At 42.9% G+C, this 26,345-nt stretch overlaps 1 protein-coding gene across 1 annotated transcript in view; it reads left to right on the top strand.

Moving 5' to 3' along the window:
• valopa (vertebrate ancient long opsin a) overlaps positions 1-25,268 on the top strand; it is a 40,896-nt gene extending 15,628 nt beyond the window's left edge. The window contains exons 2-5 of the mRNA XM_078413694.1: positions 3,119-3,329; positions 18,997-19,114; positions 21,549-21,788; positions 23,982-25,268. Coding sequence (XP_078269820.1) covers positions 3,119-3,329; positions 18,997-19,114; positions 21,549-21,788; positions 23,982-24,200 — 788 coding nt within the window. The 3' untranslated portion in view covers positions 24,201-25,268. The remainder of the gene's footprint in view (positions 1-3,118; positions 3,330-18,996; positions 19,115-21,548; positions 21,789-23,981) is intronic.
• The last annotated feature ends 1,077 nt before the right edge of the window (positions 25,269-26,345 follow it).

Raw genomic sequence — 26,345 nt, forward strand, 5'->3', positions numbered from 1 at the left:
CAAGTTCGATTTATTGCTAAATATGGACCATTTCTGGCCATCTCCGCAGATTGATCTGCTAAATCAATGAATTATGTATTGTTACCGACTGCAATGCATGGTCCAAGATAAGAACTATTTATGATTAAAGAGACACAACATAGACAAATTATTCCACCCGCCTTCTTGAAATTAATGTAGGTGTTTTAGAATCAGTTATATTAATAGAACTGCCCAGCAGAATAGGAGAGTAAAAAATGGTATATGATCAGCAAATTCTAAAGTGAAAATATTTCCACCAGTGACTGAATGGGTGGGCAGAGGAATCTAACTGATGAATCAGTCTGAAGAAGGGTCTCGACCCGAAACGTCACGCATTCCTTCTCTCCCGAGATGCTGCCTAACCTGCTGAGTTACTCCAGCATTTTGTGAATAAATACCTTCGATTTGTACCAGCATCTGCAGTTATTTTCTTATACTAACTGATGAATCACATCTATGACTTGAGAAATTGTAAAATAAAACCTTTCCCTCCGCTGAAGTACTAGTTTGGGTTAAATGGTTCTGTTAAACTAAAAGGACCAAATCTTCAGTGAGGACAATTGTAATTTTTAGTTAATTGGTACATGTCCATTTCAGCTTGGGTCTTATTTTTGAGTAAGTGCGGATTCTGCATTTCTATGGGTGGTATTTTACCATACCAGATTAAGGGACAATTGAATGAAAAAATGGTTAATCTATTTTAATTTAAATGAAATTTAATTAATAGTCCATGCAGATAATAATGGCTGTTGTATGGGTGGTGTGCATTTCTGTAGTTTGGTGTAATTTGTATATTTAGCTGGGTTAATCAGGAACAGTCAGCGTGGCATTGTATGTGACAATTCGTGTCTTGCTAAAGATACTAGAGGAGCAAGATAGACCACTCGACCCTTAAAAACCGTAGTATATCAAGGCGCCATTTTAGTAGGCAGAAACTTGCAGAAACATTTTAAAAAGAAAAATAACAAAAATCTGCGAATTGATAGATGAGATATATTCTGCATTTTTATGGTATCATCACACATACTGTTCCCCCAAAAAACTGATTACACTGCGAGAGGCATAGCGAACGGCGGGTGTTGCCTACTAAAATGGCGGCCGTTCCGCCCCTTTGCGTACTACACTTCAGTATAGGCGATTTCAACAGAGTGGTTCATCTTGTTCCTCTAGTAGCTTTGTGTCTTACTAACTCGACGGAGTTGTTTTAGAAAGTGACAAAGGTGATCAATGAGGGTGGGGCGGTGGAGATTGTGCACATGGATTTTAGTATGGCATTTGTTAAAGGTCCCCATGGCCATTTGATCCAGAAGATTAGGATTTACAGGGTTAACAGTGACTTGGCCATATGGATTCATAATTGTCTTACTGATAGATGACAAAAGATTGTAGTGGCAGGACAATATTCAGGCTGGAGGTCTTAGACCGAAGGAGCTCTGCAGGGATCTGTTCTGGAACCTCTGTCGTGTGTGATACATGACTTGGACATTAATGTAGATGGATTGATTAGTAAACCTGCAGATGACACCAAGATTGCTGGGGTTGTGGTCTGTGAGAAATGCTGAGAAGCAACGCAGCAAGGATATAGATTAGTTACAGAAGTGGGCGGAGAAATGGTAGATAGAGTTTAATCCAGCAAAGGTGCAGAACGGTTCTACTGAGGATGCAGACAATTTTTACCAGCATTATTCCAGGATTGGGGGTATTAACTACAGGGAGAGGTTGGATTCTTTTCTCTGTAAAGCCAGTGGTTGCTGGGGAGAACTAATAGAATTATATAAAACAATGAGAGGCATAGATGTGGGTAGTCAGAACCTTTTTCTCGATGGAAATATCAAATACTAGGTGGTACAGCTTTAAGGTGAGAGGGCCAAAGTTTAAAGGAGACTAGACCAACTGAACCCATGGGGCCCAAACCTCTCCTGCATTGGTGCAGCACCCTCTCCTCCCCCCCTCCTCCTCCCCTCTTCCCCCCCTGCCCCCTCCCGTCTCCTCTCCCCCCCTCTCCCCCTCCCCCTTTCCCCCTCCCTCCCTCCACCCCCTCCCCTCCCCTGCCTCCCTCCCCCTCCCCTGCCTCCCTCCCCCTCCCCCTTTCACCCCCTCCCCCCTTCACCCCCTCCCCCTCCCCTTCCCCCCTTCCCCTCCCACACTTCCCCGCCCCTCCTTTGGCTCCCCTCCCCACTCCATCCCCCTCAGCCCCCATTATCCTCCCTCCTCCCACTCCCTCCCTCCTCCTCCCTCTCTCCCTCCCCCTCTCCCCTCCCTCCCTCCCTCCCTCCCTAGGAGATAAATTTAAACTTTAAAATGTGAATAACTTTAAAAATATAACACCGATTTCAATGAAACTTCTTCCATTAGCACCAAAGGGACGACGGTGAGTAAGGTGGGCCTAAAATTGTTTGCTATCTTGTACCGTTTTGGCTGTAGTTCAGGAACAAACAAACAAACAAACAAACAAACGAGAGTTTTAGTGTATAGATGTGCAGGCCTGGTTTTTTACACAGAGGGTGGTGAGTGCCTATAACATGCTGCCAGGGGTGGTGGGTGAGGCGGATATGATAGAGGCATTTAAGAGACAGTTAGATAGGCACATGAATATGCAGAGGATGGAGGGATATGTGCAGGCAGATGAGAGTTGGCATCATGTTTGGCATGAACACTGTGGGCCAAAGAGCCTGTTCTGCTGCTGTACTACTCTATGTTCAATGTTCGGGCGGCACGGTAGCAGCAGCGGTAGAGTTGCTGCTTTACAGCAAATGCAGCGCCGGAGACTCAGGTTCGATCCTGACTACGGGTGCTGCACTGTAAGGAGTTTGTACGTTCTCCCCGTGACCTGCGTGGGTTTTCTCCGAGATCTTCGGTTTCCTCCCACACTCCAAAGACGTACAGGTATGTAGGTTAATTGGCTGGGTAAATGTAAAAATTGTCCCTCGTGGGTGTAGGATAGTGTTAATGTACGGGGATCGCTGGGCGGCACGGACTTGGTGGGCCGAAAAGGCCTGTTTCCGGCTGTATATATATGATATGATATGACACAAAAGTTAATAGAAACAGAAATTGCAGATGTGTTTTACATTAGGTTTCTGTGTCTGTATTTCAGGGATCGTGGCACTCTGGTCTCTAGCCGTGTTAGCCTTTGAGCGGTATTTTGTGATATGCCGACCACTGGGCAACATTCGCCTGCAAGGAAAGCACGCCGCCCTTGGCATTGTCTTCATTTGGGTCTTTTCCTTCATCTGGACCGTACCACCCACCCTCGGATGGAGCAGTTACACAGTCAGTCCAATCGGCACGACGTGTGAGCCTAACTGGTGAGCCCATTGCTGAAATGAATACAGCTAAAGAACCCGTATTGAAATGAAGGTATCACAAAATGCTGGAGTAACTCAGCAGGTCAGGCAGCATCTCTGGAGAGAAGGAATGGGTGACGTTTCAGGTCGAGACACCTTCGAAGGGTCTCGACCCGAAACGTCACCCATTCCTTCTCTCCAGAGATGCCGCCTGACCTGCTGAGTTACTCCAGCATTTTGTGATACCATCGATTTGTACCAGGATCTGCAGTTATTTTCCTACAGTATTGAAATGATGTACAGCTTCTATTGCTAAAGTCTGAATTTGAATCTTCTGTATTTTCACAGTTAATCTACGTTGTTTTTACATTTCCAAGTTATAGACATTAATTTTAAAAGAGTTCCGTTCTTTCTAAACTGGTCAGAATTTATTCACCCTTCTCATAACATTTAAATGTTACGTTAGAATGCTTGTAAGATTGTCCTCTAACATTTTCTGTATTTTTGTCACAGGAAGATAAAGACAGTACAATTCAGGCTCATTACAATTAATTTAAAACAGTTGTAGTAATTTTCACTTAGATATTATCTGTGCTTTTAGATTTTTTTTAGATTTAGAGATACAGCACGGAAACAGGCCCTTCGGCCCACCGAGTCCGCACCGCCCAGCGATCCCCGCACATTAACACTATCCTACACACACTAGGGACAATTTTTACATATTACCCAGTCAATTAACCTACATACCTGTACGTCTTTGGAGTGTGGGAGGAAAGCGAAGATCTCGGAGAAAACCCACGCAGGTCACGGGGAGAACGTGCAAACTCCGTACAGACGGCGCCCGCAGTCAGGATCGAACCTGAGTCTCCGGCGCTGCATTCGCTGTAAGGCAGCAACTCTACCGCTGCGCCACCGTGCCGCTGATATCAAGAAATTAACAACGTTATTTATAAGTCACAGGTTATATGTGGGGAATTTTTAGTCTTAAGCAGAACATATTCAAAATGAATTATAGAGGGGAAATCTGTGAGTATCTGGTTTTGTTGATCATCCTCACTGAAACAATTTGATTTATCACCGGGATAGTGGTTTTTAGTGTCTCTGAATAATGTAGGTCACTGTGGAGAACAAACTCATCAGTGGTGCTTACTGATTTATACGAGTGGAAACAGGACAATTTTGAATTAAGAATTGGAAATGACTGCAAGGGTTCTCACTAATTGTTGTAAAGTGAAATTTTTTTAAGAGTGTATACTCTGTACCAGGAGAGGAGCAGTTTCACTTGCATCTTTCCCCATGACTGCAGACTGACAATATAAAAGAACACAGATGAATTAGGAGATGGAGTTATCCACCTAGTCCCTTGATCCAGCTCCACCTACTTAATCAAACCATGGCCGATCTGATTGTAATTTCAACCTGCCCACATTAATGCATGCAGCACAGTCGGACTCCAGGGAATATGACAATCACAACTGGAGATCCTATGCACCACGGGTCCTCAGTTCTCCTGCATTCACCTGAGTGAGGAGTAACAGGATTTCACTTCTCAAAAAAAAAGATGTTGACAGAGATTTCTGTCATGTTGGAATCGTAGAGCAGGACAGGTAATGCACCGCCATTGGCAGCCATGTCCAATCTCTCCATGTCTCCACTTCTTTCCAATCTTCTGAATGAAACATTAATAACATCTATGCTCCATCAATTAGGTAACTGATGCTGCCTGCATCAAGGAGAAGTGAATGTACCTCTTTTTCTCCATGCAGAGGGAGTAACAGAAATTGCAAGTGCGTGGATTAATGATAACTATGGGCCAATCCCATTGATTACTGCACTGAGGCATTGCATTAAAATGTCAAGGTGTTGATATCACTTCTTAAAAGTTTATAAGGGAAACTTGCTTTTTCAAGCAATTGTGGTCAATGCTTAATATCTGGGGAATCAGTCATGGTCCAGTTATCCTACAACAGCCCTGCAGCAGCTCTTGCAGACATCACCATCAGGGACACATTTTTCTATCTTCAGGTAACCCTTCCATCCCTCCCCCACCCTAGTCATTGTACTAATTTCAATGTCATCCTGGTGAGTTTCATTGTCTGTAACTCGTTTTCACCTAGCTCATAGCCAACAATGGCCTGTTTCCTTTATCATCGTTACTTTTTTGCATACCTTTCATTCCTTTGTTCTATATCTTTCTATATCTCATTCTATATAAAAATCCTCCTCATGACCTACAAAGCCCTCCATAACCTGGCCCCATCCTACCTGACCGACCTCCTCCACAGGCACACTCCCACCTGCACCCTCCGCTCTGCTGCTACCAATCTCCTATCCCCCCACATCCGGACCAAACTCAGATCCTGGGGGGACAGGGCTTTCTCCATCGCTGCTCCCACCCTATGGAACTCACTACCCCAAACCGTCAGAGACTCCTCCTCACTCACCACATTCAAAACATCACTGAAGTCTCACCTCTTCAGCACTGCCTTCAACCACTGAAGGTCACCTCACCTTCTGTCTCCTTTCTCTGTTTGTTTACTTATTTATCTATTTATTCACTTCCCTATGTTCTCTAAATCCCTGTAAAGCGTCTTTGAGTATATGAAAAGCGCTATATAAATGTAATGCATTATTATTATTATTATTATTCTATATCTGAAGAAGGGTCTCGACCCAAAACATCACCTATTCCTTTTCTCCAGAGTTGCTGTCTGTCCCGCTGAGTTACTCCATCTTTTTGTGCCTATCTTCGGTTTAAATCAGCATCAGCAGTTCCTTCCTACACACGCCTCACATCTGACAGGAGAAGTATACCATTCCAGTGAGTGCCGTAACCACCCTCTTAAAACACATGGAGAAATAAATCTCTCAGACCTGAGAAATAAACTTTGAACAAAGGAGTATGTGAGGGTTCGGAATGGGATCTGAACATGTATTGATGGATCTGGACACATGGTTAAGATCAATTCACTCTTTGGACCCACTGCCTTCTGAACGTCTGACCCACAGCTGGTCAACCCTGTGCTTGGAGAGTTTCCTGGTCACTGTGGAAGGACAACTTCTCTCCTCCACTCCAGCTCACCCAACAAAACTTCAGACCCGATCAGAACATCGGCTATTCTCTATGATTAGCCACGAGTTCCAGTGTTTCCAAAGATCTGTGGGTTGACTTTCACTTACCGAATACCAAGCACCTCTGTGATACTCAACAAACATTAACACAGTTGTCCATCTCAGTATTATTTTGGCCATGAATGCTTTCGGTCTGTGGCTCTTGTAGCTAATCGACAAAAAGATTTGACAGTTGTTACACCATGCGACTTGCCCAGCTATTAGTGGTGCAACCTTTAGTTGGGAGAAATCTGTTATCAGAGAAACCATTTGGATGCGAGGTTTTATGCTCATCTTTGATCTTGAGAAACCGATGATATGGCAACAAGCACAATAGTTCAGAGGGTAGTACACAGCAGGCAGATAAAACCTTGACTTTCACTAATAGAAGAAATGGAGTTAATGAAGACTGCAAACCAACAATCCACAGGCAATCTCTGGATGATAAAGGCCAATTCATGGGCACACCTACAAAAGAACAGGCTCCCACAATATTATTAAGCTCAAATGTCCATGCATTTTTTCCCCATGAATGGCAAAAACTAGTTTGCTCTCACTTCTAATAATTGTTCTTTCCTGTCTGTCTTATGTGTTTTTGATGCCATTTATTACAGTATTATGAAGGAGTGATTACCTTATTGAGTGATTTTTATGTATTTTCTAACTAGACAATATTGACTTTTGGACATCTGCAACAATGAAACCCCTTCATTATCTGGGGATGGACTCTATGTTCCAAATGCAGGCTAATCTCCAGAATTTGTTCGTTTCACTTTTGTTTTCATGTTAAAGGTCTATCAGGAAACCACTGCCCATCCCAGCTTCCTTTTGAAGCATCGTGAAGTGGTGAAGCACATGTGTCTAAAATAAGCAGTTGAATTTTAGTGAGAAAAGAGTGAAAATATGTGTGCTCAGCATTTTGTGAACCAATAAACTGTCCTACATGACCCATTAGTTGTATTCACCATTCTAATTGTGATGGATACTCTAGCCACCAGAATATATTTTATCTCTGAACTCCATTGCATTAATGTGCTTTTAAGACATTTTTGTCAAGTATGAACAGTTCAGACTGTATGATATGATCCTTGAGCTGTGAGACTGGTTGAGAAGTGAGTTCATAAATTCACTAGTGATAGGAGCAGAATTAGGCCATTCGGCCCATCAAGTCTACTCCGCCATTCAATCATGGCTGATCTATCTTTCCCTCTTAACCTCATTCTCCTGCCTTCAACCCATAACCCCTGACACCCGTACCAATCAAGAATCTATCTATCTCTGCCTTAAAAATATCCATTGACGGTCTCCACAGCCTTCTTTGGCAATGAATTACACAGAGCTCTGCAAGAGGGCAGTTGATAAAAAGGGCTACCTACCATGATGTGTTGGAGAGTTCATGGGTTAGTGCCCGTTTCATAGCTGCGCTTATGAGTCACATTTTAAGATCTGGCCAAGCCAGAAAAGTCAAGAGATTTCTTCCAGCCTATTCCTAGGTATATGGTGCATTATCTTGGCAGTTTATTCCAGCAAAAATTTACTGTCGCTTCCATTACATTCTTATCATGACACCTCTGACACATTGACCTTTGCAAATCTCTCAACCTCATCCCAAGGATGTGAAAGTCTATGCCTGATAAACAAATGCGCTTCCTTTCCCACGCACTGCCTCTCCTGCGGCCTTGTTATCAGTAAACAAGTTGAACCTGCAGCAGTGCTGTGCGAACGTTGAATAAAGTCCTTTAATTGGAGCCTTACTATCGGTCAATCAATGAAATTAGTTTAAAGCACGGCAGCTTTGAATCCGTAATCATCTTTAAAGGCACATCACAAGCAGAAAGAATTCCACATTTTGGAGGCATTTTTATAATAAACATGATCAAATACTCTGTCCAACTTTCATTAGAGTGAATAGACATGGGTTAATAATGCAGAAGATAGACACAAACAGCAGGAGTAACTCAGCGGGTCAGACAGCATCTCTGAAGAAAAGGAACAGGTGACGTTTTGGGTCGAAACCATACTTCAGACCTGAAACGTCACACATTCCTTTTCTCCAGAGATGCTGTCTGACCCGATGAGTTACTCAGCTTTTTGTGTCTATCTTCGGTTTACACTGGCATCAGCGGCCCCTTCTTACATGGAAGCACAGGTTTACCACTGTGGCTTACGAGTGATCGGGTTTCTAACCATTTAACTTTGATTATCTTAATTTATTAGGTATTTTAAATATTTATTTGCTGAAACAGTAAATTGCAATGGTATCAATATCTACTTTCATTCCACCGTAGAAAAGAGAAAATAAAATGAGCACAATTTGTGCAGCCAAAACCTGTTAACAGATAATGGAAAATAAAAGTAGAAAGAATTATGGTAGAAACTATCCCGTCATTTAGCTGAAACACCTATAAATTAGACACACATTGTAATCTATAGACTAAAACTCTTGTTTGTTTGTTTATTTGTGATCGAACCACAGCCAAAACGGTACACGATAGCGTGACAATTTTAGGCCCACCTTACTCACCGTCGTCACTTTAATGGTAAAGCAAGTAGTTTTATTGAAATCGGTGTTATATTTTTAAAGTTATTCACATTTTAAAGTTGAAATCTATCTCCTAGGGAGGGAGGGAGGGAGGTGGGGGGGGGGGGGGGGGAGGGAGGTGGGGCGAGGGAGAGAGGGGGAGGAGGGGGGATAAGGGGAGTTGAGGGGGAAGGGGAAGTGGGGAGGGGAGTGGGGAAGGAGAGGGTGCTGCACCAATGGAGGAGAGGTTTGGGCCCAACGGGTCCACTTGGTCTAGTAGCTCAATAAAGTGGGAAGCATGGTAGCAGAGTGAGTGCTATGATTTTCAATGTGAAGTTCCCTTTCAATGTTTTTTAAAATATATCAGGTCCTGGCAGCATTGTCATCAATCTTCACTGCACTTTTTCAGCTCGTGTGTGAGGTGCTGCTCTTTGAGAGTCAAATATAAAGGGAAGGCAGGTAGAGACAAAATGCTGGAGTAACTCAGCGGGTCAGGCAGCATCCCGGGAGAGAAGGAATGGGTGACGCTTCGGGTCGAGACCCTTCTTCAGTCTGATCAGTCTGAAGAAGGGTCTCGACCCGAAACGTCACCCATTCCTTCTCTCCCGAGATGCTTCCTGACCCGCTGAGTTACTCCATCATTTTGTGTCTACCTTCGAATTAAACCAGCGTCTGCAGTTTTTTTTCCCTGCACATAACGGAAAGGTATACAGTTCATGGCAAGATCCTTATCGGGATTGATGCACAGAGGGATCTTGGGGTCCAAGTCCATAGCTCAAGTCATAGTGGCAACACAAATAGCGTGATAAAAAGCGCATATGGTTTGTTTGCCTTCATTCTGAGGGCATTGAGTATTTGAGTCAGGAAGCCATATTGCATCTTCATAAGACTTTTGTTAAACTTGGCTTAAGAGTATTGTGCACAGTTCTGGTTGCCCTATTACAGGAAGGATATGGAATCATTGGAGATGGTGTTGGAGACGTTTACCAGAATACTGCCTGGATGAGAGGATATGAGCTCTAAGAAGATGTTGAACAGAGCATTTTTTTTACACAGAGAGTGATGGGTGCCTGGAACATGCTGCCAAAGGTGATGATGGCAGCACATATGATAGAGGGATTAAGAGGCTTCTAGATAGCCACATGGATATGCAGTGAATGGATGGATATGGATCACATGCGCGCAGAGGAACGTATGGCTTCCTGACTTGGCATCACTGTCCAACACAGACATTGTGGACTAAGCGGCCTGTTCCTGCATTGTACTGTTCTATGTTCTGTGTTCTACAGTAGAAAAAAGGCCTTGCTGCTAAGTTTATTCAGGAGCTTGTTATACATTTGGGAAAACTGCCTCAGATTAGTCACAGCACAGAAGTAGTCTGAAGAAGGGTCTCGACCCGAACCATCACGTATCCATGTTCTCCAGACGTGCTGCCTGACCTGCTGAGTTACTCCAACACTTTGTGTCCTTTCATAGCACAGAAGTGTACCACTCAACCCTTGAGTCCACACGAGCTCTGTGCAAGGGCAATCCTGCTAATCCGACCCCTATTGCCTACCCATATTTTTCCAAAGACTTCCAAAAAACGTATCCTTTCAGATATCTCTCAAGCTGCCTTTTGAACAATAAAATCGACCTCCATTATTGCCCCTATCAGTGCATGCCAGATCCTAATCTCTTGCCGTGTGAAAAGATCTTTTCCTCATTTTTATTTTGCCAATTGTATGCTCCCTGACTCTTGATTGGTCAGCCAAGGAGAGCAGTTTCTCACTTTATACTCTATATACACTATACCTTTGTACCTTTGTAAATAAGGTATCAAATCTCCTCACATCTTCCTCTCCTCCTAGCCCCAATTTTCCAGTCTCTCTATGTAGTTAAAGTCCTTCATTCCTGGAATTATTTTGGTAAATCCCTTCTGCATCTTCTGCAAAGCTTTCCTAAGCTGGATACAGTGCTACAGTTGTGACCGCACCATATTTCATGAAAGGTTTATCTTAACATAGAAACATAGAAACATAGAAAATAGGTGCAGAAGGAGGCCATTTGGCCTTTTGAGCCAGCACGGCAATTCATTGTGATCATGGCTGATCATCACAGTCAGTAACCTGTGCCTGCCTTCTCCCCATATCCCTTGATTCCACTAGCCCCTAGAGCTCTATCTAGCTCTCTTTTAAATTCACCCAGTGAATTGGCCTCCACTGCCTTCTGTGGCAGATAATTCCACATATTCACAACTCTGTGGGTGAAAAAGTTTCTTCTCACCTCAGTTGTAAATGGCCTCCCCTTTATTCTTAGACTGTGGCCCCTGGTTCTGGACTCCCGCAACATTGGGAACATTTTTCCTGCATCTAGTTTGTCTCGTGCTTTTATAATTTTATACGTCTCTATAAGATCCCCTCTCATCCTTCTAAACTCCAGTGAATACAAGTCTAGTCTTTCCTCATATGACAGTTCCTTGCTCATGTGTTCAATCTCTCCACGAATAAAGCCCAGGAACAAGTTTATCTTTTTAACCATTTCCACCATCCTGCTTGCATTTTAAGTCTACTGCTCTACCTCTGACAGCTGATCGCACTTCCACAATCTTTGACTGGGTGCCACAGTTTATACCCATGCACAAGCATATTTCAAACATGGACATGTTTGGAACTCCAGAACTTCTATTCCCCTCTGCAGATGTCATGAGACCAGGAGATATTAGGGCTGAATACACCAGCAATATTCAGAAGTTCCAATCGCAAATGTCAAAGTAATTGGCAGAGAAGGCCTTCCAGGTGTTCATTAGTTTCCTTGCCTACTCTACTGATAGAAAATTGCCTCAGCCTCATTCATTTTCCTGACTGCGATATCAGCAGAAAGATTATATTAATGTCAGTGAACGAAGGGCAGAGTTTGCCAATTAATACCTGGCTCTGTACGAATTACTCCAATGAGGCAATCATTTAAGATCAATGATTAAAATACAAAAACACTGGTTTCTGGACCGATGGTTCATAAAGAAAAGGAGAACTCTACTTGCAGCGGTCTAACAACATTAAATCCTTGCCGTCCATACTGAGGTTGTTAGGACACCGTTGGTATTCAAGAACAGAGGTGGAATGTGCATTTAAGAACTGGAGGTCTTCTCTTGTTTTCACCTCCAGCTCACTCATTAGGATGACAACTCCAAGGGAGGGCATCCGAAGTAGATCGTATGAAAGAACAGAGGCTACACACATTGGTGTTGCCCTGACTACGAGTTTGCTCTCTAAAGGAGAATCTGCGGTTTGAAGATGATTCCTATGTCCTTTACACCTGATATGATATACATGCACTCGGACAGCCAAATACTCCACCTGCTGCCCATCTATGTCATCTATTGTCAATGATGGGTACGTTCCTTTTTATTTCCAGGCATACTGCAAGACTATCTTCGAGGAAAAGTGGCCAAAAGATTGAAACTGAGTAATCCTCCATCTCAGATAGTGGAACCCCCAGTTTCTCAGTTCAGTTTAGTCTATTGTCACGTGTACCAAGGTACAGTGAAAAGCTTTTAGAAACATAGAAACATAGAAAATAGGTGCAGGAGGAGGCCATTTGGCCCTTCGAGCCAGCACCGCCATTCACTGTGATCATGGCTGATCATCCACAATCAGTAACCCGTGCCTGCCTTCTCCCCATATCCCTTGATTCCACTAGCCCCTAGAGCTCTATCTAACTCTTTTAAATTCACCTTGTGAATTGGCCTCCACTGCCTTCTGCGGCAGAGAATTCCACAAATTCACAACTCTCTGGGTGAAAACATTTTTTCTCACCTCAGTTGTAAATGGCCTCCCCTTTATTCTTAGACTGTGGTCCCTGGTTCTGGACTCCCGCAACATTGGGAACATTTTTCCTGCATCTAGTTTGTCTCGTGATTTTATAATTTTATATGTCTCTATAAGATCCCCTCTCATCCTTCTAAACTCCAGTGAATACAAGCCTAGTCTTTCCTCATATGACAGTTCCTTGCTCATGTGTTCAATCTCTCCACGAATAAAGCCCAGGAACAAGTTTATCTTTTTAACCATTTCCACCATCCTGCTTGCATTTTAAGTCTACTGCTCTACCTATGACAGCTGACCGCACTTCCACAATCTTTGACTGGGTGCCACAGTTTAGCTACAGTTTATACCCATGCACAAGCATATTTCAAACATGGACATGTTTGGAACTCCAGAACTTCTATTCCCCTCTGCAGATGTCATGAGACCAGGAGATATTAGGGCTGAATACACCAGCAATATTCAGAAGTTCCAATCGCAAATGTCAAAGTAATTGGCAGAGAAGGCCTTCCAGGTGTTCATTAGTTTCCTTGCCTACTCTACTGATAGAAAATTGACTCAGCCTCATTCATTTTCCTGACTGCGATATCAGCAGAAAGATTATATTAATGTCAGTGAATGAAAGGCAGAGTTTGCCAATTAATACCTGGCTCTGTACGAATCACTCCAATGAGGCAATCATTTAGGATCAATGATTAAAATACAAAAACACTGGTTTCTGAACCGATGGTTCATAAAGAAAAGGAGAACTCTACCTGCAGCGGTCTAACAACATTAAATCCTTGCCGTCCATACTGAGGTTGTTAGGACACCATTGGTATTCAAGCACAGAGGTGGAATGTGCAGTTCAGAACTGGAGGTCTTCTCTTGTTTTCACCTCCAGCTCATTCATTAGGATGACAACTCCAAGGGAGGGCATCTGAAGTAAATTTAGATTGTATGAAAGAACAGAAGCTACACACATTGGTGTTGCCCTGACTACTAGTTTGTTCTCTAAAGGAGAATCTGCGGTTTGAAGATGATTCCTATGTCCTTTACACCCAGGGCCGTCTTAACGCATGGGCCTGATGGGCACTTGCCCGGGGCCCCACGAGCATAGGGGCCCCATGCTGATCTGTGTATGTTAAGTGACTTGCAATAAATAAATAAATACTACTTTAAAAATGTAGGTTCAATAAGTGTTTTTTTCACAACATTTTCCATCCCTAAGTGCTTCTCACAGCGATCTGTAAGTGGTTTTCGCAACAATATAGCACCCTAAGTCCATCGCTATGTGCTTTTCGGTAAGTGCTTTTCGCCGGCATGAAAGGGGGGGGGGGCTGGTAGGGAAAGGGGGGTGGGGGAGAGTAACGGTGGGGGCGACGGGGTTGGAGGAGGAAGGGCCCCAGTACACTGCTTTGCCCGGGGCCCATAATGCTGTAAAGACGGCCCTGTTTACACCTGATATGATATACATGCACTCGGAGAGCCAAATACTCTAACTGCTGCCCATCTATGTCATCTATTGTCAATGAATGCTACGCTCCTTTTTATTTCCAGGCATACTGCAAGACTATTTTCGAGGATAAGTGGCCAAAAGATTGAAACTGAGTAATCCTCCATCTCAGATAGTGGAACCCGCCGTTTCTCAGTTCAGTTTAGTCTATTGTCACATGTACCAAGGTACAGTGAAAAGCTTTTAGAAACATAGAAACATAGAAAATAGGTGCAGGAGGAGGCCATTTGGCCCTTCGAGCCAGTACCGCCATTCACTGTGATCATGGCTGATCATCCACAATCAGTAACCCGTGCCTGCCTTCTCCCTATATCCCTTGATTCCACTAGCCCCTAGAGCTCTATCTAACTCTTTTAAATTCACCCTGTGAATTGGCCTCCACTGCCTTCTGCGGCAGAGAATTCCACAAATTCACAACTCTCTGGGTGAAAACATTTTTTCTCACCTCGGTTGTAAATGGCCTCCCCTTTATTCTTAGACTGTGGCCCCTGGTTCTGGACTCCCCCAACATTGGGAACATTTTTCCTACATCTAGCTTGTCTAGTCCTCTCATAATTTTATATATCTCTATAAGATCCCCTCTCATCCTTCTAAACTCCAATGAATACAAGCCCAGTGTTTCCAATCTTTCCTCATATGACAGTCCCACCATCTCGGGGATTAACCTCGTGAACCTACGCTGCACTGCCTCAATAGCAAGGACGTCCTTCCTTTTGTTGCGTGCTATCCAGTCAGCAGAAAGACAATACATGACTACAATCGAGCCATTTACAGTGCATAGATACATGATGAGGGAATGATGTTTAGTGCAAGGTAAAGCCAGAAAAGTCCGATCAAGGAGAGTCGGAGGGTCACCAATGAGGTAGATAATAGTTCAGTGCCGCTCTCTGGTTGTGGTAAGATGATTCAATTGCCTGATAACAGCTGGGAAGAAGCTGTCCCTGAATCTGGAGGTGTACGTTTTCACACTTCCTTCGCTTTTGCCTGATGGGAGAGGGGAGAAGAGGGAGCGGCCGGGATACAAAAGATGGGGTTCATTTAACTTGGCAGCCCTTTGGGTTCTCCGTGACACAATTCTTGTCTTTATATCTGTTCTGCCATAGCTCCCAACCACCACTCTGTCCAATCCCCGTCCCAAACATTTTCCAGCAAAAGCTGAAAATTCAGTAACATTGAATATGCAGAAGTGTAAATAAATGTCCTGAGGGGCAACGTCGCCGAGCCTTGCTGAAGGAGCATGAATAAAAATTGATGCATTACATGCATCAGTAATAGTCAGACTGCACTATTCCCAGTTAGAGTTTGGAATTGTTGATTTATTCATGGGCGCTGGGGGCTCAATTGAGGGGGCTCTTAACACTCTGTCACATTGGTGGGCCTGGTGCACATGTTGGCCAGACTGAACAGAAATTACAGGGCAGGTTTCTTTCTTTGAATGACATTTGTACATCAGATGGGCCTTTATGACATTCTCTCAATTTTACAGTTACTGGATTCAACATAATTATTCCAGATTTTATTACAAGTGGACTTGTTGGGCCCAAACCTCTCCTGCATTGGTGCAGCACCCTCTGCACCCCCACTCCCCCCTCCCCTCCCCCTCCCCCCCCCCCCCTTCCCCTCCCCCCACTCCATCCCCCTCAACCCCCCTTATCCTCTCTCCTCCCCCCTAGGAGATAGATTTAAACTTTAAAATGTGAATAACTTTAAAAATATAACACTGATTTCAATGAAACTTCTTCCATTAGCACCAAAGGGACGACGGTGAGTAAGGTGGGCCTAGAATTGTCGCGCTATTGTGTACCATTTTGGCTGTAGTTCAGGAACAAACAAACAAACAAACGAGAGTTATAATATATAAATTTGGATTTAAATTCTGCAAGATTCACATTGGGAGAGGATTGAGGAATTTGCGTAGTAATGGACCGATCCATATTTCTGGACATTGGCCATGGCTCTTAGATAATTTATTAAATTGAATTGAATTGAATAAGTTTTATTGGCCAAGTATATACAAGAAATTTGCCTTGGTGCTTTGCTCGTAAGTAACAACATGACATACAGTAAACAATTAAGAATAAAACATAAAACATTAAAACATTAAGAATAAAACATTATAGTTTAAACATGTGAATGAAATAAAATACCAGAGCAAAAGGAGGCTACAGACTTTAGGTTATTGAGTAGAGCTACTGCTCGTGGAAAAAAAAAAGTTTTTATGTCTGGCTGTGGCTGCTTTTATTACATTACTAGAGCAAGTGGACCTGTTGGGCCCAAACCTCTCCTGCATTAAGGGGTTAAGAGTTGGACAGGCTAGATGCAGGAAGATTGTTCCCGATGTTGGGGAAGTCCAGAACAAGGGGTCACAGTTTAAGGATAAGGGGAAAGTCTTTTAGGACCGAGATGAGAACTTTTTTTTCACACAGAGTGGTGAATCTGTGGAATTCTCTGCCACAGAAGGTAGTTGAGGCCAGTTCATTGGCTATATTTAAGAGGGAGTTAGATGTGGCCCTTGTGGTTAAAGGGATCAGGGGGTATGGAGAGAAGGCAGGTACAGGTTACTGAGCTGGATGATCAGCCATGATCATATTGAATGGCGGAGCAGGCTCGCAGGGCCGAATAGCCTACTCCTGCACCTATTTTCTATGGTTCTATGCTTTGACAGTCCGGAGTCGCCTTCCCGAGGACAGTGCTTCAAAGAGTTTGTGGCCAGGGTGAGAAGAGTCAGAGATGATCTTACCCGCTCGCTTCCTGGCTCTTGCAGTGTACAGTTCGTCAATGGGGGGAAGGTTGCAGCCAATAGTGCTGCTTACTGTCTGGTGACAAGTTTTGGGGAGTTTGGATGGAGTTTGCCATGCCGACCATGATGCTTGCTTTGTCCCACACTGCAGTCAACTGGGCAGATAACAGGATCAGCCATAGTATGGACTGAGGAAACAGTTAGACAAGTACATGGAAAGGACAGGTTTGGAGGGATATGGGCCAAATACCGGCAGTTGGGGCTAGTGTAGCTGGGACATGTTCGCTGGTATGAGCAAGTTGGGCCAAAGACCCTGTTTCCACACTGTATCACTATATGACTCGATATAATTTCCTCTGTATTGCAGGTGGTTGACAGGGAAACCCATGACAATATCTCTCAACTCCGTCCTGTTGAAGGGACAAGGAATTGTTCACCCCTGCTCCCCAGCACAGGGAGTGAACACAAGAACACAAGAACACAAGAAAATAGGAGCAGGAGCAGGCCAACCGGCCCCTCGAGCCCGCTCCGCCATTCAATACGATCATGGCTGATTCTACCCCAACCCCCTTCCCACTAGGGAGGGAGGGAGAGAGGGAGGGAGGGAGGGAGGGAGGGAGGGAGGGAAGGAGGGAAGGAGGGAAAGAGGGAAGGAGGGAGGGAGGGAGGGAGGGAGGGAGGGAAAGAGGGAAGGAGGGAGGGAGGGAGGGAGGGAGGGAGGGAGGGAGGGAGGGAGGGAGGGAGGGAGGGAGGGAGGGAGGGAGGGAAGGAGGGAGGGAGGGAGGGAGGGAGGGAGGGAGGGAGGGAGGGAGGGAGGGAGGGAGGGAGGGAGGGAGGGAGGGAGGGAGGGAGGGAGGGAGGGAGGGAGGGAGGGAGGGAGGGAGGGAGGGAGGGAGGGAGGGAGGGAGGGAGGGAGGGAGGGAGGGAGGGAGGGAGGGGAAGGGAGGGAGGGAAGGAGGGAAGGAGGGAAGGAGGGAAGGAAGGAAGGAAGCTTTTAAAAGGAGGAAGCTACTAAGAGGAAGAGCTCAAGGGGCTAGTGGAATCAAGGGATATGGCTCGAAGGGCTAAATGGCCTCCTCCAGCACCTAATTTCCATGTTTCTATGTTTCTAAAACAAAAGCTCTTTGGCGGCAGTGAACTATCAATAGGCCTTCAGGGTGGCTTGCTACCAGTTCTCAGGATCAATGACTAGAAGACTAGTCATCGTTCACAGAGTGCTCCCCTTGGTAGGCAGCAAGGTTAGATAAGTTTCAAGGATGATTGGACTCACTCACTCACAGAAGTAAACACAACTGCAGGGACAGTGTAGCAGGCAAGGGTGTGAGTTGACTATGTTCCAATCCATTGCTACCACGTTTGAATTTAAATGTAATTCATGAAAGATACAGGACCAATACATTGCTGGTCTAATTTTGGCTCATGTGTCCTTCGAGAATGACTACACATGAAAACATCAGTTAAACCCTAACTTGGTTCGAAGGCTTAGAAAAAAATCAATTTAATTCCACATTCCTGTTTCCACACTTCTCTAGGTAGAGGATATATTTCTCATATTATCTGTATCATCTCATTCGAAATCTTCTGCGTAATTTTCTTGACACAAGAAATATCTTGTTTAGTTAATGCTAAAGACAGCACAATCTCACATTAGGTTGATGCATGGGATGTGAAATCATGCTGAATATTCTTTACAGGATGGTTTTTTGTACCTTCTCCTGAAAAAAGATAACTTAATAAAGCTACGTTATATGTCAATAATACTATTTATCAAACTTGAGACGTAAAAAAAGCATTGTATTAGAATAACTGCAATGAGAATGTTACAATGCTAAAAGTTACTAGTTTTTTGAGCTTCTGCATTTTCTCAATTTCTTAATGTAATGCACTTAATACATATATGGTTAACAAAATATACGTATATGGTTAACAAAATATACGTATATGGTTAACAAAATATACGTATATGGTTAACAAAACCATTGATATCCAACATAACACTGCCTTATTTCTTGCAGGTATTCTGGAGAATTCAACGATCACACTTACATTATCGCCTTGTTTACAACTTGCTTCATAATGCCTTTATTGGTTATAGTTGTGTCTTATGGGAAACTCATGAGAAAAGTAAGGAAGGTAATTCAAAATTAATTATTCTGTTTTGTGGTTTAATCACAATCCTCAAGAAGGTTACATTGAAAGAGAGTCCATTTTATTAATAAGAACCCAAATTTAATCTTATGATTCAAAATGTGCTAGAGCATGCTGCATAAGGCCAGTGATTACATATAGAATGCACAGCATTTCTCAGCATAAGAGCCAGCAGGTTTGAGACTCCCTTACGGACGCTGTAATTCCCCATCATTTACATTGAGGGGTTGTCTCCCTCTCTCTCCATCCCGCCCCACCCAAGTCACACCAGCTTCTCGTTCTCACCTGGCAAACAGCTAACAATGGCTTGCTCCCTTTATCTTCATTACCTTTTTGCATATCTTTCATTCATTTGTTCAAAATCTCTCTACTTTACCATCTATATCTCTCGTTTCCCTTTCCCCTGACACTAGTCTGAAGAAGGGTCTCGACCCGAAACGTCACCCATTCCTTCTCTCCAGAGAAGCTGCCTGTCCTGTTGAGTTACTCCTGCATCTTGTGTCTATCATATCATATCATATCATATCATATCATATCATATATCTACAGCCGGAAACAGGCCTTTTCGGCCCTCCAAGTCCGTGCCGCCCAGTGATCCCCGTGCATTAACACTATCCTACACCCACTAGGGACAATTTTTACATTTACCCAGCCAATTAACCTACATACCTGTACGTCTTTGGAGTGTGGGAGGAAACCGAAGATCTCGGAGAAAACCCACGCAGGTCACGGGGAGAACGTACAAACTCCTTACAGTGCAGCACCCGTAGTCAGGATCGAACCTGTGTCTCCGGCGCTGCATTCGCTGTAAAGCAGCAACTCTACCGCTGCGCTTTGAACCAGCATCTGCAGTTCTTTCCTACACATCAAGTCACTTGCACTAGATTAGGACTGCTGTAGGATCCAGAGGCCCAAGGCTACTGTGACCTAATGTTTAAGTAACTGGGACAAGCATCTGGAGATTTGAGATGGTCTTCCAGAGATGAATTTAAATTGCACTAGGGCATCAAGGGAATTTAAATTGCACTAGGGCATCAAGGGAATTTAAATTGCACTAGGGCATCAAGGGAATTTAAATTGCACTAGGGCATCAAGGGAATTTAAATTGCACTAGGGCATCAAGGGAATTTAAATTGCACTAGGGCATCAAGGGAATTTAAATTCAAGCAATCAAGTAAATCTGGATTAAGTAATTGGCTTTGACAAAAGGCTGGTTCATTAATATCATTCTGAGAGAGAAATTCATGATCCTCCCCGGTTTGGTTTACACATGACTCCATTCCCACTTTCCCTAAATATCTCCTCAGTTGAGGGATAATAAATATGGCCATCAACAAAACCTACATCACACAAATAAAGTGAAATACATTAAATTGAATGGAGATCTTGTCGCTTTGAGGAAGAAAGTAAAAAATAAGATAAGTTGCATTCATAAATTATTTTGGTTTGCTGCACTGGTATTAATTATTTAAACAAATCCTTAAGTGATGTATGTTTTAAAATTATTGAAATCAATATATTGATATTGTGTTTTTTAAATATTTTTGAACCAAGAAAGTTTTTTCAGAAGGCAAATATGGGGGTGGGACAGGTTTTCTATCGTTTCTTGACTAAGCCTTGATCTGTGACAGGTTTTCTATTGTTTCTTGACTAAGCCTCGATCTGGCTCACCCATCAAACTGGATCACCTTACTAGGGTGCCAACTTAATCACTCCCAAATACGGGACAAGGTGACGTCACCCTGTGTCCCTTATTTGGGAATGTGGAAGTTGGCAACCCTACCAATACGGGACAAGGGCGGTCCCGTACGGGACAAACCAATTTAGCGCAAAATACGGGATGCCCCAGCTAATACGGGACAGTTGGCAACCCTACACATTACACAGGGCCTCACATGTAATGGGTCCTCACAGGCCTCACAAAACAGGGTATGGGCTCAAACAGCAAGATCATCCTTACTGCATTGCACTAGGCAAGGTCCGGGATATTATTTTCCCAGCTCTCACCATTCCATTTCGTTTAGAATATTCTTTTAATGAAATGCTTGATTTAACTGGCTGCGAAACATAGAGTGTGATTTTAAACGTTTTCCGGATATCATGCTCCAAATGCACTATTAAATACTGGCTGTAACTTAGAATTGAAGTGCGAAATCAAAATGCTGACAACATGACACAGTGAGATGAATGCTACGGATATTTTAATTCAGTAGAGAATTATAGAATTTAAATCAATATTCAGAATAGCTCCCATTTAAATTGAAAAGGGAATAATACGAAATCTGCAATCAAACTGGTCGCAACCATTTTCAGAGTTGTCTGGTGTACAAATTTGTATGGTTTGAAAAATAGGAGAAATGATTAAAATCCTGGTCAACATGTAGGATGAAACCGTTGACTTTAGGTTTTCTTGCTGTAGGTATCAAGTACACAAGGGAGACTGGGAGTTGTGAGGAAACCAGAAAAGCAGGTCACCAGGATGCTCATTGTTATGATACTGGCGTTCCTATTCTGCTGGTCCCCCTATGCAGCTTTCTCCATTACCATGACTGCCTGCCCAACCATCAAGTTGGATCCTCGGTGGGCAGCAATTCCAGCTTTCTTCTCAAAAACTGCTACAGTTTATAATCCAGTCATCTACGTGTTTATGAACAGACAGGTATGTCACTCGTTTTTTAAAAACTCATTGCTGGAGTAACTCAGCAGGTCAAGCAGCATCTCTGGAGGACATGGACAGGTAATGTTTTGGGTCAGGTCACTTCTTCACACTGAAAAAGAGTCTGAAGAAGGGTCCCAATCTGAAACGTCACCTATCTCACCTGACCACATCCTCCAGAGATGCTGCTTTATTCACGGAAGTACTCCAGCAATATGTATTTTTGTAAACTAGCATCTCCAGTTCCTTGTTTCTCTCTGTAATTATTGCATGCAGCCTTACAATGAAACAAGTTTCATTTTGCTAATACGTATGCTAGAGGTAACAATGATAACATTCAAACTTCCTGCTTAACAACAATCAAACTTGACTATACTGAACTGCAATGATTTCACCTCTTGCTATGTATCATTTGAACACATTTTACAAATTTGTTGAGAGGCCAGATCAGTTGTTGAAACAGTATTTAACTGTAATGAAAAGATGTGGATAGCCATAATGTCACGCATTGCTTAACTCAATACCAAGCCACAACAATTATACAAATTAAAAGTGTGGTGGTTACAAACACAGCAATGTAAATTGTGCACTAAAATGCTGCTTTTCATTATTGATGCTGAACACGGAAAATATTGATTGCCAGTGACATTTGACAATCTCTACACTGCGTGTCAGATTAATTTAATGTTTAGTATTGCATGAAATAAATCAGATAGGATTTTACAATTCCACACTAACTCCAAAAAAATGTTTTGAAGATTATAGTTCCGGAACTTATTCAAAACATAATCCTGATAGATCTTGAAAGAGTGGCTGTCGAGAGTGTTTTCTTCTGCGGGAGAACTTAGAACGAAGGGCAACAGTAAGAAAATAAAAGGTTATCTTCCTCAAAGGGTAAAATGTAAAATCTACAATAGCAGATCCGACCTTGTCAAGTTAAAGTTCGTTTCTGCCCGAAATACATCGCATATGTAAGAGAAAATAAACATCAGATCTGGAAGCAATTGAATTTATCACCTTTCAGATAGCAAATCTTGCCTGATGCTTCGTTATTGAAACATATAAGATAATTAGGGGATTGGACACATTAGAGGCAGGAAACATGTTCCCAATGTTGGGGGAGTCCAGAACAAGGGGCCATAGTTTAAGAATAAGGGGTAGGCCATTTAGAACGGAGATGAGGAAGAACTTTTTCAGTCAGAGAGTGGTGAAGGTGTGGAATTCTCTGCCTCAGAAGGCAGTGGAGGCCAGTTCGTTGGATGCTTTCAAGAGAGAGCTGGATAGAGCTCTTAAGGATAGCGGAGTGAGGGGGTATGGGGAGAAGGCAGGAACGGGGTACTGATTGAGAGTGATCAGCCATGATCGCATTGAATGGCGGTGCTGGCTCGAAGGGCTGAATGGCCTACTCCTGCACCTATTGTCTATTGTCTATTGGTGCATGAAGATATAAAAAGACCCGAGCAGGGCAAAGACATCACGGTACTTCAAATAGATTGCTCAAAACAATACTACCACCATGAAGCATTAGCGACATCCAACAAAACCTTTCAGTCAAATTGTTCCAACTTTTCAATGAATCATATGTAAAATTGAAACTGCTGGGAAAGTGATGGAGGACTTTAGGAAATGATTATTTATACATGTTCTCCCTGAAAGGTCTCAATTCGTGTAGCTGAAGAGTAACCCCAATATTATACTATGTTATAATGGAAGACAAAAGTTAGTCCTGCCTTTAAAAGAAAAAACAAAGAACCCATCAAAGCATGATTTAGTTAATGGGCACTTTAAACAGCAATTTAATTTGAATTTCCTGGTTATTTTAGGCTACATTTTTCAATTTCTGCTATAAATCCTTAGACTGAGAAGCATTTTTTTCCTAAATATTAGAACAATGCTTTTAGAAAGAAGAAAACTTCGTAACAAAAGTTAACGTTTGTTGTTAATGAAAACATATCCATTTGTCTTAGGGAAACATGCATCAACATTCATTGAAGTGTCAACTTTAACTAGTTCTCCCTCCCCAGATGCAATACCTATTGTTTTCTGTTTGGAACAATTACATACTTGCAGGATAACAGTACAGTACAGTGCATGTTCTCAAAGGTTGAAATCCAGATTAATATAATCTTTACAAATGCTTTTCTTGTGATATTTGGTTTCCAAATCTGTTTTTGTTGTTGTTGTGTTTATATACAGTTCAGAAAATGTGTCCTGCAGATGTTCAGCCTCAATGAACCTGGCACTAATCCAACAGCAGAACATCCAATACAAGGAGGCACCAATGATGAGAGAGAAATGTCCAATATCACAAGAATGAAGACTTCCTATTCTAATACAACAAAACATGAAGAGTGCAGCAAACGTGATACGTTTGCTCAGCTACCAATACCCAAGGATGGCGTTTGCCCAATATAAATACAAGGCACCTGTGACACTCTATATTACATTATTGTAATCTATCATCTGTAAATTGGATACAAATTGGATGGAAGTTGGTTAAAAGCCAAGTTTTCAATGTTCACTTCTATTTCATAGCAAGGAAACGCTGAAATAGCTTTGAATAATGGAGCAAAAGCTTTGAATAATGGAGCTTTGAAGCAATAAAAAGCTTTGAATAATGGAGCAAAGTCTAGATCTGTCAACAGTTGTAGGACAGAGGTTTCTATCGTGTTTACTGCTTAATTTATTAATCATAAATTTCATGTGAAAATGTAATTTGTGATAAGTGGAACTATGCAGTTGAAGCGATTATTTTGTCTATTATGCACACTTGTCATAGTAGCAATGCCAGCTTGCAAAAGTTCTCAATTATCTCAAGAATGTTAAGATGATAGAATAGATGTGAGATGGATAACATCACATATTCTAAACCCCCCAAAAAAGCAACTCGCCAGCTACTTAGATCAGTACATTATTTTGTGAATTGCCCAAAAGACAAAAGACTACTTCCTAACTTCAGCTCAAAAAGTTCCGAACTCAATGTGACATGATGTCATAGATTTATGGTACTGAATTGTGCAGCATGAAATTTGGATGACTAACAAACTTTACTTGGGTATCAACATCCTGGCTGTAGTATGGATTCAAATATGGTGTGAGCCACCTCCAAATCATTTACTTGTGCGGCATTAACTCCTGCATTGATGTAGTCAGAGTGGGTGGATCACAATGGTAATCAGTCTGATTTGATGCCAATGTTGCCATTTTGGAGCTCAACACATGTCAATACTTCCTCAAAAGCAAACATTCACCAGGAAAAAGAACACCAATTCGTACCTTTCCTCAATATCTCGCACTCAGAACCAGTTGCAGGAGGAAGGTGAAGGAGAAAACATCTGTCCAGGCCATCTTTGAATAACTTATGGAGTTATGGCCAAGGTGAAGACAACCCACAGTCCTACACCTTGTATTCTCTTGTGTAGGAAAATTACTGCAGATGTTGGTACAAATCGAAGGCATTTATTCACAAAATGCTGGAGTAACTCAGCAGGTCAGGCAGCATCTCAGGAGAGAAGGAATGGGTGACGTTTTGGGTCGAGACCCTTCTTCAGTCTGAAGAAAGGTCTCGACCCGAAACGTCACCCATTCCTTCTCTCCAGAGATGCTGCCTGACCCACTGAGTTACTCCAGCATTTTGTGGTACCTTGTATTCTCTTTATAGCTGCAAAACACAGCACCCACTGGCCATGTATAAGATTATGAATGTATCTCAATATAGCAGCTGGTAGAGCTGCTGCCTTACAGTGCTAGTGAAGTGGGTTTGATCGTGACCTTGGGTGCTGTCTGTGTGGAGCTTGCACATTTGCACTGCAACCAAGTGGGTTTCCTATGTCTGTCCCACATCCCAAAGACATGTGGCTTTGTAGGTTAATTGGACCCTGATAATTGCCCTTTGTGTGTAAGGAGTGGATGTGAAAGTTGGATAACATAGAACTAGTGAAACCAGATGACCGATGGTCAGTGTGAAATCAATGGGCTGAAGGGCCTGTTCCCATGTTGTACCTATTAATTACTCAATCAATCAATTAACCAGATAGTGCTCGAGAATAATGTGATGTGTTGGTTCGTAGAGAAAACAAAAATTGCTGTAATTGTTACAATGCATGAAGGCCATATGTTCCCTAATTGATTTTTGGCAAGCAAACAGCAACATGCTTGGATGTTTCAGTTCATGCAGCGTAGCAAGATCATTTTTTCTGTGCTTAAATTGGTCAAGTTTGTAAATGAAAGGCAATCATTAGCTCCCTTTTAAGGAGTTGCTGCCATCTTTCCCATTTTTGTGCAATAATTTAAGTGTTCATATCCATAGGGTCCATGAAGGACCTATCCAACTTAGGTGATTTTTTTAGGCGACTGCCGGCGACTGTCATAGTCGTAGCAGGTCATCGGAAAACCGGCGACTGGACCCCCCCCCATGACAATGTCTACGACAAGCCACAACAACCTACCATCTAGTCGACGTCAAGCTACCGACAACCGGCGACCCAATCGTCGCGACTTAGGACGTCCACCTACGACCGTGCCTACGACAACCTACGACCACATAGGCAACAACCTAAG

Source organism: Rhinoraja longicauda, chromosome 16, assembly GCF_053455715.1.
Source record: "Rhinoraja longicauda isolate Sanriku21f chromosome 16, sRhiLon1.1, whole genome shotgun sequence".
NCBI classification, from domain to species: Eukaryota; Metazoa; Chordata; class Chondrichthyes; order Rajiformes; family Arhynchobatidae; genus Rhinoraja; species Rhinoraja longicauda.